This window comes from Myotis lucifugus, unplaced genomic scaffold (assembly GCF_000147115.1).
Source record: "Myotis lucifugus unplaced genomic scaffold, Myoluc2.0 scaffold_3, whole genome shotgun sequence".
Classification (NCBI taxonomy): domain Eukaryota; kingdom Metazoa; phylum Chordata; class Mammalia; order Chiroptera; family Vespertilionidae; genus Myotis; species Myotis lucifugus.
Window position 1 is genome coordinate 29508147 of NW_005871051.1, and position 18792 is coordinate 29526938.

General features: G+C 52.3%; 1 protein-coding gene across 1 annotated transcript in view; it reads left to right on the forward strand.

Moving 5' to 3' along the window:
• The window catches only part of LOC106698917 (arf-GAP with GTPase, ANK repeat and PH domain-containing protein 1-like), a 153510-nt gene extending 137478 nt beyond the window's left edge, over positions 1-16032 (forward strand). Inside the window, 3 exon segments of the mRNA XM_014464741.2 lie at positions 8349-8407; positions 14261-14348; positions 15034-16032. Coding sequence (XP_014320227.1) covers positions 8349-8407; positions 14261-14348; positions 15034-15071 — 185 coding nt within the window. The 3' untranslated portion in view covers positions 15072-16032.
• Positions 16033-18792: the final 2760 nt, after the last annotated feature.

An 18792-nucleotide genomic window follows, 5' to 3' on the forward strand; every position in this document is an offset into this window, starting at 1 on the left:
GAGAGATGGCCACCGCTACCGGGTTAGTTGGGTATGAGTCCAGACAACCTTCTCTGCAGTTGCTTGCATGCTGTCTAACTAGCTAGTTAATTGCCTGGTGAACAGCTGCGGGCTCTGGCAACTCGTGCCGTAACCAGCGTTTGTGCTCAGTGTGTTGTCTGTCATCTGGTGTGGGGCTTCCACGCACGGCCAGATTTTGTGCAGGGTGTGTATTCTGGGGGTGGGGTCTGTACCTGCAGCAGTGTCTGTTCTGTGTCTATTTGAGCTGCACAGGGTCAGGTGTGTGAGGGCAGCTTGCAGGGGGAAGAGGAGAGGTTGTAGGAAGTGAAGAAGGTCCGAGAGCGCACCTGTGTGCACAAGACGAGGGAGCATCTAGCCCAGGGGACAAAGGTGACTGACCTGCCCCAGGAGCTGTGTGAGCAGTGAGCCAGGGGTGTTCTCAGACACCTGGTAGGTGCTATGATGCCTGCACTACCCCACCCCTCTCGGTGGATGGCAGGCTTTCGTCCCTGTCTGTGCAACTGCTGGGAATTCTTTTGAGACCAGAGGGCCGTTGAGAGGTGCAGGTGTGGAGGGGGAAGGGATGCCAGGACTGGCAGTGAGATGGTGGGTGCTGCCCTGACCAGTAGGGAGGGAGTTTGCATGTTTGTTTTGTTTTCCAACTTCTTTTTATATAAATACTAGAGGCCTGATGCATAAAATTCGTGCAAGGGGCTCGGCCCCGCCACCATGGCTTCGTCTGGAAGGACGTCTGGTCTAATTAGCATATAATTAGCATATTACCCTTTTATTATTATAGATATTTTTCTTGAGTTCAGAGAGGAAGGGAGAGACAATGATGAGAGAGAATCATTGATCAACTGTCTCCTGCACGCCTCCATTGGGGATCAAGCCCGCAACCCGGGCATGTGCCCTGGCCAGGAATTGAAGCATGACCTCCTGGTTCATAGGTTGACGCTTAACCACTGAGCCACACCAGCTGGGATGTTTTCCAACTTCTAATCTATTGCTCGTAACTCGTGCTATGGATGTCAGTGACAGAGGGAGCCCCCAAATCACACGGGATGTGCAGTACACAGTGACCATGTGGCAGGCCCTCCGGCCTCTGCACTCTGCCGCCTGGGGAGGAAGGAGTGCTGGGTCCCTGTTTGTCGGTCGGCCCAGCAGACCCGCTGCTGGGACCGTGATTAGGTTTGTGGGCATTACAGCTAATGGGCAGTTTATTCTCATCCTGCAGCAGCCACAGAACAGCGAGTGGCCGTGAGATCGTGCCATGAGATCGTGCCTGCTTCCTGGGCTTGCCCTCAGCCTTGTTTGTGGAGAAAGATCATTCCGCTGACTCTCCACCTGACCCTGTGCTGCCCCGCCCTACAGAGAGCGATAGCCCACCTTTTGTTGTTGTTCTTTTTTTTTTTTTTTAAATATATTTTATTGATTTTTTTACAAAGAGGAAGGGAGAGAGATAGAGAGTTAGAAACATCAATGAGAGAGAAACATCGATCAGCTGCCTCCTGCACACCCCCTACTGGGGATGTGCCCGCAACCCAGGTACATGCCCTTAACCGGAATCGAACCTGGGACCTTTCAGTCCGCAGGCCGACGCTCTATCCACTGAGCCAAACCGGTTTCGGCTGTTGTTGTTCTTAATCCTCACCTGAGGACATTTTTCCATGGATTCTTTAGAGAAAGTGGAAGGGAGGACGGGAGACAGACAGAGAGAAACATTGGTTGGTTGCCTCCCTATGAGGGCCGGGATCCAGCCTGCAACCGAGGTACATGCCCTTCACCAGAATTGAATCCTGGTCCCTTCAGTCCGAGGTTTGACGCTCTGTCCACCAAGCCAAACGGCTAGGGCGCACCCTCTTTCCTTTTGATTGCTGTTGTCTAGTAGGTCAGGGGCAGTTCTAGCCAAAGGCCATGCCCAGGCTGTTCAGTTGGGAGAAGCTGAAAGCGCCCAGGCACCAGCTGGCTGCAGGTCTGCAGGGAAGGGGGCTTCTGTAGCAGAGACGATTCAGGGGCCTGAGAGCAGGGTGGGGCCAGGTTTTACAGATAAAGGATGGAGACAAGTAGAGCCTGGATTCTAAGCAGGCAGCCCCACCTCCATCTAGGGCAGTGGTTCTCAGCCTTGGCTGCACCTTAGAATCACCTGGGAATCTTTTAAAAATCCTGATTTCTGGGCCTCATCCTCCGGAAATTCTGTTTCTTTGTTATGGGGTGAGGCCATAACATTAGTAACAAAGAAACAGAATTTCCGGAGGACGAGGCCCAGAAATCAGGATTTTAAAAACATTCCCAGGTGATTCTAATGTGCAGCCAAGGTTGAGAACCACTGATCTAGGGGGTGTAGGTTAGTAACAGTTGTGGACGAAAGGGGCCACATGCTGACCTGACAAGCTCAGGGGAGGCCTGCATGGTGGGCTTGCAAACTCAGAGACCTAAAGGAACCACAAAGGATGGTCTGAAATTAAACTTTAACTAAAAGCAGTTATGGTGGGTAGTTACGTCCTAGGCTGGTATCTTCACTGACAAGGTCAACCTTTACCTTAACTGAGCCTGTGTGTCTTTTTGCATCTATGATAACATACCCTTAAAATGTCTGGTAACTTGTAACTTCCCTTTTTCTGGAGCCCCTGGGGCACAACCTAATGTGCTGGGCACCAGGACAGATACCACAAATTCCTTCATTATTATAATGTTAATTGTTCCTGCACCCACCTAAGTATGTGTCTATCATTTTACTTTTTATCCAACCCCAGGGGTTTCCCTGCTTTGCTTTCTCCCGCCTCTCTAGTCTATTGCCAAAGAATTTCATGTAACCCACCTACGGTCCCTTCCTTTAATTGCAATGTATAAATACAGATGTAACCCGCCATTCTCCGGAGCATTATCTCAATTCGTTGAGGTTCTGCTTCCTGGTATATGTTGACAGTTTGGCTCAAATAAACTCACAAAAATTCTTTACAGGTTTCAATTGTTTTTATGTTAACACAGTGTTTCCTGTCATCATTCCTCATGAAGCACCTTCCGGAGAAGTTGACACATTGGCACCCACCCAGCCCCGTGACTCCCAGATGGAGTGATGGGCCAGTGATGGTGAAGGCGCAGAGCCGTCTGGGCCTTCTGCCCCCGGCTATGAGCAAGAGTGATCCCGGGCCCCGAGGGCCACCCTGCCCCCCCCCCCCTGCCAACCTCTCCATCGGGCGATGTGGCCGACATTCAGGGCCGTGGGAAAGAGTTAATCCTGATGGCTTGTTCTGCAGTTGTCCTCTGGATTCATTGTCCTCTCCTATCCAGCCATCTCATTATCAACAGCAATTGCACTGTGAATTAAAAACATTACTGACTGTTTGCAATCCTTATGGAGCTAATACTGTCTGTCGGGTGCAATTATATCCATCACAGGACTGACAGGAGGTCAGTGTATGACTGAAGAGCCAAGTTTCTCTGCTGTTTTCATCAGTGTTTATTGGAACCAGGAGAATTTTTCTTGCTTATTTCAGCTTTGGCTTAACTTTCACAAATAAGGTGGTTGCCTCCGCCAGCATCTAAGCTGCACTGTGGAGGTTACATTTTACTGTTGCGTGTCCACTCAGCCCAGAAGGAAAAACAGTGTCCACTGTCCCATCTCACAGCGACGGCTTCGAATCTAACCTGGCGATTTGTTCTCTCTGGCAATTTCGGACTCATACCTTTTCCTACAATATCCTCACTTCAACATTTTTACTTTCAAAATCTTTGCACTTTCATTTCAGGTGTTACAGTGTTTTAAAGAACCATTAAAGTCCCGGGCCTCGGGCTGTACGAGGCATCTCTTTATTTGAAGGAGGAAAGGAACGTTTTCTTCCTCTCCATGCTCATTCCCCAATCCTCTACCCTCTACTTACTTTCCTTATCCTCAGACACGAATCTTTTTTTTTTTTAATTTACCTTTATTGTTGAAAGTATTACAGATATTTCCCTTTGTGGTCCTCCCTCCACCCCGCCCCTCCCAGGCCTTCACCACACTAGTGTCTCTGTCCATGGGCTATGCCTGTAAGTTCCCTGGTTAATCTCTCCCCACCCCAGATAGGACTCTTTTAAGCCTTTACTTACACACCTGGCACCACAGTGGTCTCGGAGCGTTCTGGAAGCAGGCTTGTTATGAAGCGTTTAGCATTCAGGAACGCTGGGAGGACAGTGTAGGGTAGAGGGGGCACCGATCCCCTGAGAAGTTAAAAGCTGGCAGATGGATCCCCAGAGCGCCTCCTGGCTGGCGACATTTCCCTTGGGGGCTCCTCTGGAGACAAGAGAAGGATCCGGGCAGACACTGGTCGGGTTGGGAAGGATTCTGAGCCGCATCAGGCCTCTGAAAGATGCTTGGGGCTCTCAGCCAGGGCATGGCTCGTCTGCGGCAGTGATTTGGGGGTGTCTTGGTGGCCTGGTGCACGTCACCCTGTACTCGGGGGGCCTTATGAAATGGGGGGGAGGGAGGTGATTATCAGGGAATGTGGGGGTGGGAAACTGTCTTGTTTGCGGATCTTTGAGCCCACTGAACTTCCGGGGAAGCCTGAAACGAATCTGGTCTCCCAGGGCTGTGTGCGTTATTCCATTTTCAAGGATTCGAGGGTTTTCAAGTTAGAAATTAAATCCTACCGTGGAAAACAGTGCAGCGGGCATCTGCTGAGCCCTGCGTTGGACAGTCACCGAGTGTCGTGCATGAACCAGTGTGCAGGGTGCCACCAGCTCTTTCCTGCTGCCTTCAAATGGACTTTATTTCATTAGGGACCTGCACTTCCTCCCTCCGCACAGACACGCCCCGGGGCCGCTGTGGGAGGCACGGTCCCGTTTCCTTTGGACGGGCTTGGTTTTCCCATCGTGGTTCTCATTTATATTTTGGGTTTACGAGTGCTTTAAACTAAAAATAAACGCTCCTTCACTTTTCTGTTGCTAAAAAGAATTTTTTAAAAATCCTTGTGAAATTTAGGGTTTCACATAAACGTCTCAGACCCCGAGATAACATGTTGTTTTTAAAATTTCACCTGCAATTTCAGGTTCTCTTTTTGACACTGGTGTGTAATTTCCTGGGGTTTGTCTGGAACCTGTATTTGTGGTCACTGGAGCCCAATGGATGGAGTGGGAGAGGAGCTGGTGAAGTTGCTCCCGCCGTGGCCACATGCTCAGCTCTGGTTGGTAACTTGGAAGGAGAGATGAGAGTCCATAGCTCTGCTGGGAGGCGGGCTCATTCCGTCTACAGTGTGCTAGTGTCTAGGAACTAGGTGATTAAAAAAAATATTTTTATTGATTTCAAAGAGAGGGGGACAGAGAGATAGAAACATCAATGATGAGAGAGGTTCACTTATCAGCTGCCCCCTTCACGCCCCACACTGGGGATCAAGCCTGCAACCCAGGCATGTGCCCTGACCAAGAATTGAACCGTGACCTGCTGGTTCATAGGTCGATGCTCAAATAACTGGGCAGAATTAGGTGATTAATCTGTGATCCCTGGTGGCAACGAGGAGCTAATTAAGCAGTTGGGGTTTGGGATATGTCTCCCCTCATCCCAGGCCACATTGTGCTTCTGTTCTTTGGCCCAAGGAGGTTTTACAAACAGAAACATTTCTGGCTTTCAAATTGGGGGGCATATTTTGTGTGCAGTTTAATGATGGCCTGACATTCCCTGGTTAAATTTGCGGTTCTGCATAACAAACATTTTGGAAAACAGACCTAGAGCTGAGTCCCTCAGTTAGTGTTATTAGCAAGCAGAGGATGAGGGGAATTTGTAGTCTGGTTGGATTGTAGAAAAGATCTGGGATGGGAGATGCAACTTTTCCGGGGAGTTGATGTGAAAATAAACAACGGGGTGGCCTTGTTTTTGGTTGTCTTTCCCTCGCTTCGCCTGCAGCTCGCTGCCGCAGATGGGCAAGGTCTGTCCTCTCATCTATCAGTGTCAGTGGGTAATTGCATTCCTTGGGGTCCAGAGTCTTGTCCTTGTCATCGGGAGGTGGCGGGGGCCGGGGGTCAGAGGTGGCCCTGGAAGGGGAGGCTGGGAAAAAGCAGCTGTGTGTTTAGAGATGAGCTTTTATCTGAAACCAGCCTTGAATCCTTTGTAGCTGCATCTTTTGAAAAAATAGGGAGAGACTTGGGGACGTCTGCAGGCCAGCGCCTAAGCCTCTTTCCTGAGACCCATCAAGGGTCCAGTCTGCATGTCCTCTAGGGAGGGTCCTGTCTGTTCAGAGACCGACTGTGCTGTGATTCAGGGGTACACCGAGGGACCCCCTAGCCCGCCAGGGGTGGGGCCAGCAGAGCGGGGCAGCTTCAGAACCTGGGCTCCTGTGGCTGACATGTGGACAGTGGCTCCCAGCCCCTCTCCCCGGAGGCTGCCTTGCCCATGCCCTGCCGTCAGCAGACCCAGCATGGTGGCCGGCCCTGGTCCTAGGCAACCGGAAGCTGGTTGGCACAGGTGCAGGGGTGTCTTGGCCTCCACACACGTCTGAGGCTGTAAGCGAGGGGGACACAGACGGCAGCACATGGGGAGGCGTGCTGGTTGTGGTAAACAATCTTTTGGTGGTGTGTGTCGTGACGGAAAGTGTTTTCGGTGTAATCAGCGATGTTCGCTAGTAAGGAGGATGTTGGTTACCATTTGCCAGGCACCGGCTGGTCTGGCCCCTGCTGGCACCATCCACGTTCATCCGCTTGCAGGTGATGTCTTATGGGTGGCACTTCAGGGTAGTGCCCGGAAGCCCAAAGAGTGGTGGCCAGGCGCACAGCTTCCCGTGCACCCGTGTGTCGCCCCCAGCGTGTTCGCCTCATGGGGACAGGAGCAGCCCTCGTTTTCACTTTCACGGACATCTTGCCTTTAGAGCTGCAGGGGCACCTCTGCCCACCTGCTCTGCCAGCTGGCCCGGCGTGCGGTTCCCAGAGAGCCCAGCACGTGATACTGAGCACTAACTCCACTCCTTTCAGCCAGGATTGCAGGTTAATTGGGCGTCTTGCATCTTCTCCAGCTGCTTTGGCCTCCCGGCGCCTCCTGACCCACCGGCCATCCTTCCCTCCTTCCACCCGAGCGCCGGCCACCCTCCCCTCCGCCTTTGCAGGGCCAGGTGTCGGCTCTGTGGCATGGCCACCCACCCATTTTCGTGTCCCCAGGGATTGTGTTTGCCTTGCTCCCTCTGAGTGTGCTTCCTGTCCTTCCTCGCAGACCTCAGCGGGTTGCGCGGCTCTGCCATTGGCTCCACTCCGAATCCCTTTCATGGGAAGCTCACCCGTCCCTCTGAAACTGGGACACGGGCATTTTGTGAGCCAGTTCCGTGCGAGGTAACACAGAGTGATGAGATTTCTGAATTTGTGGGAAATACGCAGAAAGCGAGTCCCCTTTGGAAGGAGAGGGCCAGCGCTGCCTCCGGATCTGCTCCTCGCCCACAGAGTGTGGGGGTGCAATGGCTCTCACTGAGGAGAAGTGGCTCCTGTGGGCGTGGGAGACCAGGTCATAGGGGTCATCTGTGCTGCGTGGGCCTCCCTGGACCTGTGCACGGGGGCGAGAGGCAGAGACGGCTGGCACGGGAGGCCGCCCGAGGGTGCTAAGGGTATGGCTGTGCTGAGGGCCACGGTGGCTGGGGACTCGTCTTTCTGACGTCCTCAGGGCTATTCCTGAGAAACAGAACTTCAGCAGAGAGTCTTCTACACTGAAATGTTACATTGTTAACATCCAGTCATCATCCTCTATGCAGTGGCTCTCAACCTTCTGGCCCTTTAAATACAGTTCCTTATGCTGTGACCTAACCATAAAATTACTTTCGTTGCTACTTCATAACTGTAATGTTGCTACTGTTATGATTCGTAATGTAAATATCTGATATGCAGGATGGTCTTAGGCGACCCCTGTGAAAGGGTCCTTTGACCGCCAAAGGGGTCGCGACCCACAGGTTGAGATCCGCTGCTCTATCGCATGGTTTTTGGGATTTCAGACAAGGGACTTTGAGTAAAAAACCAAAGGGCCCAAAAGTTGGCTGACTGGCTACAGGGTCCGTTCCAGGCAGCCAGGTGCCTCCTGCGTCTCCACCCCTGTGAATGCGCACAGCCGGGCGTCCTGGACGGGGCGGGGCCTGTGGGCTGGGCAGGAGCCCATGAAGTGAGGGACGTGGAAGCCACAGAGCCCTGGAGTCATGGGCAGAGTGGGTTTAGGGGGGCAGAGCGCAGACTTGGAATCGGAGCTGCCGTGTGGACTCGGCAGGTCACAGCCCCGCGTGGAGGTGCCATCAGGAGCTCTGTCTGCACTGGGCGTGTCCTGGTCTGAAACCTGGTGCATCGGGGCGTTCTGACCTTGCACTTCAGTGTCCTGTGTCTCACTCTGTCACCCTCCTGTTTTGCAGATGCCTTTGTGAACAGCCAGGAATGGACGTTGAGTCGATCTGTCCCGGAGCTCAAAGTGGTGAGTGCGTCCCGGGCCTTGGCAGTGGTCTGTGCTCACCTGCAGGAGGGGGCTCTGCAGCAGGCGGTGACCTGATCACACCCAGGCCTGCATCCCTGGGGCCTGCTTGTCCCTGGGGCCCAGAGCGGAGCTTGCCTCTGGGTGTGTCCCTAACAGGGGCAGGTGTAGCTGGCAGTTTGGGGCTGGAGCCCTGAGTGCCTGTGAGGCCGAGATGAACAAACAGCCAGAGCAGCCTGTGTGCACAGGCAGGGTCCCTCCATCATCTGCTCTTGTTTGTGTGTTTATGTGTGTGTGTTTCTCTCTCTCTCTCTCTCTCTCTCACACACACACACACACACACACACACGGCTTTATTTATCCTTTGTTGGATGTCATGGAAAATTTCTAGAACGATTCATGAAGCTTTGGAATTCATCATTTAAAAAATGTGACTGTTACTACATTACAAAGTAGTGGCATAAAATTAAAAGAAGAATTTTGTTTTTAGTACAAACTTTATTATTTCAATGACATTAGTTAAAGCTTACAATTGGCTTATGAAACATGACCTGGGTCTCTTGCAGCCACACCTTTGAGCCAGCCGCCTCCCCACTTCCATTTAGGGTGAAGGAAGGGACAGACTTTATCTTGAAGTGTGATGTTCTTTGTTATGAAATAACTGGCTTTGGGGGGATGTACCTGTGCGTGTATAGTTATATGTATATATGTTTGTATATATGTGTGTATATATGCATATATGCATATTTATGTGTGTATAAGTGTACCCACTTAGGTATGTATTTATATGTATGGTGTGTGTATATGTGTATGTATGTGTGCACATATGTTCCTATATTGCCCTGGTCGATGTGGCTCAGAGGTTAGAGTGTTGGCCTGCCCGCCGGAGGGTCACAGGTTTGATTCCAGTCAAGGGTATATACCTGGGTTGCAGATTTGATCCCCAGCCCCAGTCAGGGCATGTGAGGGAGGCAGTCTATCTATGTGTCTCTCTCATATCGATGTTTCTCTCTCTTCCTCCCTGCCACTCGCTCTAAAAATCAATGGGAAAAAATATCCTCAGGTAATGATTAACAAAATATATGTGGGTGTATGTACGTGCATGTGCATACGTGTGTATGCGTATATATGTATGTATACAGGGGGTCCCAAAAATGTATGCACACTTCGAATAATTATAAAGGCAGTAGTTATTAAAATACATTTAATTTCAAAGTGTAATAGAAATCAGTTATTAAAGTGTGAATACATTTTTTGGGACACCCTGTATATGTGTATTTATATGCATGGCATGTGTATGTATGTACATGTGTGTACGCATATGTCTTTGTGTATTCATGTACGTATATATGCATGTGTGTATGTGTATATGTATGTGTGTATGCATGTCCGCCTGTCCCTGTGTGTGTGTGTGTATACACACATATGTATATACCTCTGCAGTGATGGGCTCTGACCATAATGTGGGAGCATGTAAGCTCTCCCACTCAGCACACACTGATGAAGCCTGCCTCAGTTCTCCCAGGTCCCCATTTGTTAGTAGCTGCAGGCTGTCTGCCCAGTACCCCAAAGCCCTTGGACACCTTCCCCTGGTTGGACATTCAGGGGGGCAGGACCCTTGGGTTTCTCACTTCTGAGATGAGATTGCGCAACACGGGACACCCAGATTGTGAAGAGAGTGTATATGACTTTCATCATCAGGAAAAGCAAGGAGGACGTGTGGGAGGGCACCTGAAATTGGGAGGCAGGGTCACCATGTCCCCCGTCCCCGCTGCCCTCGCTGTGTGTCAGCCCGGCCCATCGCCTTCCCTCGCTCTCCCACCAGCGCTTGACCTTCTCTGGGGCACCTGCCAGCGGGTTTCTTCCCTTGCGGGAGACAAAGGGTCCGTGAGTCATGCCTGTTTTGGAAGCACGGGTTCCACAGGACTGACCTGGGAACAGCCACTCCTCCTGCCTCTGAGACCCCCGGACCTGGCATGGTCAGGAAACACCTGTCAGCCGAATGCCACACAATTGGCATCATGGTCACAGGAGCTTTTCAGAAAGGTTGGCCAGTTTCCCGTACACCCTCAGGAAACCATGTGCTGTGTAGGTCCTGCCATGGGAGTGAGACTCGGGATGGGGTCTCCATGACAACGTGACTGCACTGGAAAGCCCTTCCTCTGTGCAGGCGCTTGTGAGTGCTTCCTATACCGTCTCATTTAACCCTGACCACCCCATCCCACAGGTGGGGAGACTGAGGCTCGAAGGAGCCAGTTAGTAAGGGCGGAGCTGGGGTGTGAACCGGGGACACATCTGTCCTCACTTCCAGGGCGGCCGCGCCTGGCCGCTGGCCCCTGGCCCCTGGCCCATGTGACTGTGGAGCACTTGAAATGTGGCTCGTGCAGCTGAGGGGCTGAATTTGAAATTTTATTTGTCTAAATTGGAATAATTACAGACTGACTGTACTCGCCGAGTGTCAGACCCTCTGCCGTAGCCCCGGTTTTGAGAGTTAAAGGTGTCAGGGTTCTGCCAGCCCATAGTAAGGCTGCTTATACCACAGATGTGTTTTCTGCCAGTTGAACAGCAAGCAAACATCTGAAATCAATGGCCAGGGGTGCAGGAGGTATGGTATCAGGGGAGCATGGACTCCTGTTCTCCACAAGTAACTACCTGAAGGTTTGTTTGAGTTCTCCGAAGGCTTGACTCCATCCTGGATAAGGAATGTGAGTGGCTCTGCAGGTCCTTAGGGGAGGTTCTTTCCCTCCTGCCCCTGACCCTGTGGAAGGCTGGCTCTGCTCCGGGCGGGCGCCCCCTGGTGGAGGCCGCAGGCAGTTCGTCCTCTTAGGCCTCCTGGGCAGATCCCTTCTGTGCTAAGGAGTTGCAGCATCTACACTGTAGATTCTACAGAAAGTGCTCCATTGTTCGGAGGCAGCCTCTTTGTATCCACAGGGCTGCAATTGTCTCCTGCCTAGTCCAGCACCACAAGACAGGTGGCCCCTTAGGTCAGCGCCTTCGGGACCCCTGACTCTGTTTCACAAACAGAATTAAATGACATAATTGCCAGCCTCAGATGGACTCTTTATGTAACATTTTGCAATCCATCTTCTGGAATCTGTCAGAGAAAACAGCTCAGTGTTTGCTCTGTTTTCAAGAGTGGTAGTGCAATGCTGTGTCCTGAGGTTGTGTTAGGGTTAGATGATCAATGACAATTGCACCGGCGGGTCACTGCATGCCAGGCATAGGGTTGGTGCTCTTGTCCGGGCAGAAAGAGTGAAGCCAGCGTAGCTGTCTTGCCTGTCGAGGGGCATGTTCATCAGCCTCTAGTCACGTCAGACTTCCGTGTTTTCGTTGAATTCCCAACTGGGATTTTTACTAAGAGCCTAGATTTCCTTTTCAGCAAACCACATGGTTAGCAGGTGAGGGGTGGAGTTTGGGAGGCAGGGAAGTCAGTGCGGGGAGCGAGGGCGCTCTCGTTCCCTCGTGAACTGGCGATGTGGAGCGCGGCTCCCTAAGGATTCGTGGCCCTGCCCCAGGACGAAGGGCCGGGGGTGACCACCCCGGCCACCTCACGCCGGCAGGTCTGTCATTGCCAGGACACTGCCCCCCACAGAGCCTGCAGGCCCAGGCTGGCTTCCTGCATTCTCTCCTGTTGTACTTGCAGCGGCTCCCGGGCCCATTGCAGCTCTGCAGCGGAACGAGCATTGTCCTTCGCTCTTCTTTTCCTCCCCACAGCCGGCTGCTGGTTTCTGCCAGTGTTTCAGGTTAGAATAGTGCCCGGGGTGGGGAATGTAGGTCTATGAGATGGCCATTCACACCCACTGACACCTTCCCACGCCCCCCAGGACTGACTGGTTTATTCCTCCTGATGGGTCAGCCAGTTCTTGGCATGTCCTGGGCACGTAGGAAGGAAGGGCCGTTGCCACTCGCAGAAAGCACCGGGTTACACGGTGTTTGATTCTGAGCGTTTTCCTCCTCGGGAAAGAGGCACTCTAATCTTAATTAAAAATTTAATTCTGTGGCACGCTGTTTTGGATTTTCTCAGCATGAAGCTGACAAACAGCAGGTGCCCTTGAGCAAAAGAATAATTAATAGGTAGAAATTCTCGGATTATAGAGGCCTCAGGTGAAAGGAAGACATCAGAAACCAGGAAGGAGACAGCTTTATTTAGGATCTTCTGCGAAGTCTGGCTTTCAGCCACAGCAAAAGAGCAGCTCATGTATACTCACTAGTGTTGGGTCACTCATTCACTCATTCACTCATTCATTCACTTATTCACTCATTCAACCAGTGTTGCTGGGAGGCAGAGAACCAGGACAAAGGAGACACGGTCCTGCCCTTAGGGAGTTGTCAGTCCTGGGGAGTCAGACCTCATACTGATGCTGGGAAAATAAAGAGGGGGGTCCACAAAGCATGTGAGGATGTACCACGGAGCGTGGAGGAGCCCTGCTCCTTGAGACTGTGGCTTTAGGAAGGCTTTCCGGAGGAGGTGACATCTGAACTGCTTGCTGACCAGAGCAGCAGGAGTGTTTCGGGCATTGGCGGATGTGGGAAGGTCTAGGTGTCTGGGGTGCAGTTTGGGAGCTGGGGAAGGTGAGAAACTAAAGGGCTGTACCTGGGGAGCGCAGGATGGGTAATAGGATACAGAAAGGTCAAATTTTAACTTATTTTTCACAGTTTCATGCCAAGTGTGTTTTTTCATGTGTTTGTTCTTCTAGTTATTGGCTTCATCATCCGTTTATCCAACCAGCCATTCTCTTTTCCTTCCATCTGTCCTTCCTTTCTTCCATCCACCCATCCGTCCACCCATCCAGCTGTCCTACCCTCCCTCCCTTGGCATGTCGTGTCCCTCCATCCATCTCTTTATCCCTTTCTTCCTCCCTCCATCCCTCTCTTCATCCATCCTCCATCCATCCCATAATTACCAGGCACTTTGTTGGGGCCAGAAACTGGTAAGTGTAGGGATGTGGAGTTGGTGTCCTTGCCAGTACCCAGAGACATAGTTCTTGGTCTGCGGGGACCTCAGTATAGGGGGGACCTAGCCACGAACATCCCCAGCAGTCACAGTGTGCAGAAGAGGAGCAGGAAGACCATCCCAAACTGGTCAGGTAGAGAAGGGCGGGAGGGCCACAGACCTGCTGCCGGCCTGTGTGTGTGCAACAGGGTGTGCAAGCTTTCAGAGGGAGACCGTTTGCTGCTGCTCCTGGAGCGTGGGCTCTGGCCTGCAGGCAGTGGGCAGGTGGGTCCCAGGCTTGTGAAATGAGTGAGTAACACCCGTGCTGCAGCCGCACCCGTGTTCCAGAGAAGCAGGCTTGCTCTTGTCTTCTGCCTGGTACCAGCCTCGTCCCTCCACCTCCCACCCCCGCCCCCACATTGTCATTAACCCACATGGCTCATTTGGACCCAGCTCCAAACTCCTACCCCCAAATCGGGTGCAGGTAACCATGCACTTCCTTGGTGATGGAACGCACCAGAATGTCCTCCTTACCCCCATATGCTCTGCAGGCCACCATGGCCCACAGCGTTCCTCGCTCAGCGTTCCTTGCTCAGACGCGGAGGGTTCACAGTTCACGACGCCCTGACTCACACCCTTTCCTGGTGGACCCACCGCGCGTGGTGCAGGAGAGCGCCTCAGCCGCAGGTGTGGGGTGATGTCCACGCTCTTAGGGCTGGCGAGGCGGTGAGAAGGGGGATGCTGACGAGGGAGCCCAGTCCCTCTCCTCCAGCAGGAAGGTCCCTGAGCCCATTTCTGCCCTTCCAGCCAGTGCCCGGGGTGATCATGTGTAGAGGCACTGCACGTCTTAACTCCCTCCGCTTGTAGATTGCCGAACCGACTGACGCCCTGGTCCTTAATGATCGTCCGTTGCTTTGTTTCAGGGAATCGTGGGCAATCTGGCCAGCGGCAAGTCGGCCCTGGTGCACCGCTACCTGACCGGCACCTACGTCCAGGAAGAGTCTCCTGAAGGTACGCGGCCTGGCAGGCAGGTTCACGCTTAGGAGAGCTTAGCTCTTACGTTTCCTGTAGCATATCCTAAATCATTACTTCCATGTATCACATGCCAAGAAAGTAATAGCGCACCAAGCAGTAGAAATCCTTAGGTAGATTGTTTCTTCTCCAGTATTGGTCGCTGACCGATCGTATTCTCTGTGGCATTCGGAGCAAGAGTAGAACCATGAAATACTCTTAAATTGATTTCTTCCCAGTAGTCCTGTCCTTTCCAAATGTCAGTCCAGTCTTACTCCCTTAAACACTGCTTGGCCGTTTCTCCGGCCGGGATGTTGAGTTTATCCATACTGTGTACGTCCTGTGACGTAGTCGTAGATATGAGACGTTCAGATGCCTACCACCACCTGTTGGAGTGTGTTCCCCCTTTATAGTGTGTGATAAACATGTAATGGTCATTTTGCATGAGAATAAGATGTTTCATTCGCCATTAGGCTTTTCCTTCTTCAGTTAACATATCCATATTTTCTGCTGTAAATAAAATGCCGATAGGAACCCAGCAGCCCCTGTGTCCCTAATCCAGGCCTAGTTCACAGGCAGTTTTTCTAAATTTTATTTTCTCTCCATATAACCTTGTAAAATCCAACTCTGAGACACTGAATTTCTGGTTCCTTCTTTTTCTTACTGGCTGTTCCATTCTTTGCAGATATGGATGCAGGTAACTATGCCCTTTCTTCATGGTAGCGCTTGTCTTGTTTGGAGAGAGGAGAGGCGGCTGTGTCCTGTAGCGTTCCCTCCCCTCCTCGTCCTGTGCTCCATCCTGTTGCCTTTGATTTTGCCTTTTCTTTAAGTTGAACATTTCACCCTGTTGCGTCCCTTAGATGTGTTTTTAGCAGTAGTCTAGCTTCCTATGTTTCCTGTAACACCTGTTCAGTGTCTAACTCCTGTCCTGGGGCCTGTGGAACCTTCGGATAGTGTGGAGGGATGGGTCCTGTGGCCATCTTTGCTTGTTGCTCGGCCATTAATTTGCGGAACTTTATAAACACATAAAAGCCTTGTGGTGGTCTCCATGGAGAGGCCGACTTTCTGCGTGACCCAGACTGAGAGGATGATTTAGAAAGACCGGAGGTGAACTCGAAGGCTTGAAGGTGGGAATCCGTGCGCAGACACCTGGCCCTGGTGGAAAGTGTGTGCAGATGCATGGTTTAGAGAGGCGAGGGAGGCGAGAGCTTAGGAGGCTTTCTCACTCTGGGGTCTGCACCTGGTCGGGCTGCTGTATTTGTTCCTTTGTGTCTGAGTGTGGCTTTGATTTTCCTAGACTGAGGTTTGCTGGTTCCTCAGGTGTAGCTACTGTATAGGTTGATGACCCCGGCCGCTCAGTGTCTGGGTGACCTGATAGCAGGTGTAATGATCACCTCTCCAGGTAAAGCTGCCAGCACCACCCACCACACCCCTCAGGCACTCCGATGCGAGCCCTGCCCCTGGGGATGCTCTGGCTGCTCTCATTAGGCTCGGTGTCTGCCTGGCTGGTGCCGTGGCTGGTACCGGAGTCTCCGGCCCTCTCACTCAGGGACGCCTCTCCCTCCCCCTGTGTTGTCTTTGCTGTGGCTGCGTTCTTGTCCCTTTGCACGGTCACAGTTTGTTTTGTCACATTTGGGCCTGACTGTGCTGTCTTTGCAACTGGCCTTGTATTTTTATTAGCATGAAGGCATTTCTCTTGAATGTTCATTCATTAAAAGTAAAAATCGTACCAAAATTACGACCCCTAATAGCCCAGATTCTTTGGTTTTTCAAGTAACACGTTTTACTCTACTGAATTTCCTGGTATCGCATACAGTTTCCTAAACACGATTTTCAAGGGTAGAACTGCGTGCGTTTGTACACGAAAGGACATTCTTTCCTCAGCTGCACAGTGGAAACATCTCTCCCCTCAGGTCCGCGCCCGAGGCCCCTGCGTCAGGAGGAGGACAGTCCACCGTCTTCTCCCTGCACCTCAGGAGCTCACCCGGGCACCAGCTGCCGAGCCTCTCACTGACTGACCCCAGGTCAAGGGTGTGGGGGTGCTGGGAGCTTGGAGCAGCACCCAGCCAGGTGCACCCAATGGACGTGCATCAGGGCCTCTGGGTGCTGTCTTGTGCTGGAAGCCCCTTAGCCCTGAACCCCTGTTTCTCAGAGCCTGGCCACCCGCGCCTGCCTGAACCAGGCAGGTGGCCGTGTCTATGCAGACCAGGAAACTGACTCCCACATCCCGTCCATGTGCCCCCGGCGGGTCTCCACATGGCAGCAGGAAGGGACCATGGTTGTCTCAGAAAGAAAATGACAGAAAAGCCTTGATTCTCCCTGTCTTACCATGGAAGTTCCTCACAGCCAGGGAGCCTGTGACTGCAAAGTGGTTGCCATTCTTGTTGAGGGCATTCCTGTCGCTCAGAGCCCGTGCGTGCTTTACTGGGAAGCTGCGTGCGGAATGTTCTGGAGTTGGAATGGACGTGTCTCTGCACAGGTTTATGGAGAGCATGGGAGCTGTGGCATCCCCTCCCGGGGGTGCAGGAGCTAGAAGCCGATTATGGCTCAGCCCCAGCCATGAGTCGTCAGGTCTGCCTGTGGAGACCAAGGGTCAGGTTAGGCCACAGCTGATGGTGGTGTTGCAGGCACCAGGCCAAGGGGGTTGGGCTTTGAGCTGGGAGACCTTTCCATTTCCTGGTGTTTTTACTGCCTTCTAACGTATGCTCCTTCCTCTTATAACTGCAGGAGTGGTCACCTGCCTCCAGCCACACCTGGGCAGCGACTTCAAATGAAAAACACGTTGCTGGTGGTGGGGCTGTGTGACCCGCCCGTCCACATAGCTCCTTGGAGCTCCCTGTGGCTCCTCACGTCTGCACAGGGCTGTTCTTTTGATATAATTATCGTGTAAATGCCCTCTAGCATTCCTCTCACTGAACCAGGACCCTTTATATTGCTGGGAGGGGTGGTGAGGGCCTTCCTGCTTCAGTGTTCTCGCTCTCGGAACCCTCTCGTGTGACCTCCCGACCTTCGCCAGAGTACACTTTCATTAGATCGAGTTTGGCGGGATCTCAGAGGGTAATATTTGCTGTGTTTTAGTTGTGTGAGTTTGGTTGGTATTTTATTTCTGTGGCAAAGAGAGCTCATTCACACAATTTAGGTCATTTTAAAGACACAATTTAAGTGACAACAGATTTAAATGTTATGTGTGTTTTTAACTAGTGAATTAACAAGGCAAAAGTAGGTAACTCAGTAGGGAGCTTTTGATTCCATGAATGTCATCCTGTGTGTGTGTGTGTGTGTGAGAGAGAGAGAGAGAGAGAGAGAGAGAGAGAGAGAGAGAGAGAGAGACATGTATGCGGATGGAGTCCTGGAGCTGCCACAAGTGACCACAAACTGGCGGTTTAAAACAACAGGCTGTGTTCCCTCCCAGCGCCGGGGCCAGGAGTCTCGGTGGAGGCGGCAGGTTGGTCCTCCCGGGCTCTGAGGGGGACTCTGCTCCCTGCCTCCCTCCTCGCTTCTGCGGGTGGCCAGCAAGTGTTGGTGTCCTTGGTCTGTACACACATCACTCCAGTCTCTGCCTCAGTCGCCGGTGGCCTTGTCTCTGGTCCAAATGTCCCCCTTCTCACCAGGACACCAGGACTGGAGGTAGGGCCACCCTCCTCTACTAGGACGTCATCTTAACTTGATCACCTCTGCAAAGACCCTGTTTCTAAATAAGGTCACATCAGGTGTTGGGGGTTTGGACTGGAGCATAACTTTTTTGTGATAAAATTCAACCCACACCGTGTGCGTATCGTGCGCATGCAGTGTTGCAACAAGCTGCTCTCACAGTTGTGAAGTTGCCCCGTTACCTCTCGGTGGCCAGGCCGTGCTGCGATCTCACTGCTGGTTTCCTGAAGGTCACACGCACTCCGTTCGTTTACATGTGACCTTCACACCTCTGATGGGATTTCACAGCTGCCACTCACTCCTCGGCCATTAGTGCCCTACTCATGGCTGCTAATTAGAATTGTGAGTGGCGTTTGGCGTGTAATCCGAGTTTCTACCTCACGTGCTTAATATTCACCCTGTTACTCCAGGCGACCGCCACTCAGCTTTTAACTCTCTCCCTTGAAGGAGGAAAGAAAGGCAGGCCGTTCGGTTCTGTGTGGGAATTTGCACAAGGACCCGCCTGAGACACTTCCCCCAGCCGGCCAGGAGGCTGTGTTCCTGTCCCGGGGAATCTCCCTGTGATTCATCTTCTCTCCGTGCGGCCCAGCTCAGCGTTGCAGAGCCGCTTGTGTGGAAGGACCTGGGGCCCAGGAGGCGGAGCCCCAGCCGGTGCCTCCCTGGTGGGGGGGAAGGGAGAGGCCCACTGGCTCCCTGGTGGTTGAGTGAGTGGGAGATTTTAAGGTTGGTAGAGACAAACTTAAGGATGTCCATAGAGCTTCCTTTCTTGTGTTATAGATTAACTGCTGGCAGC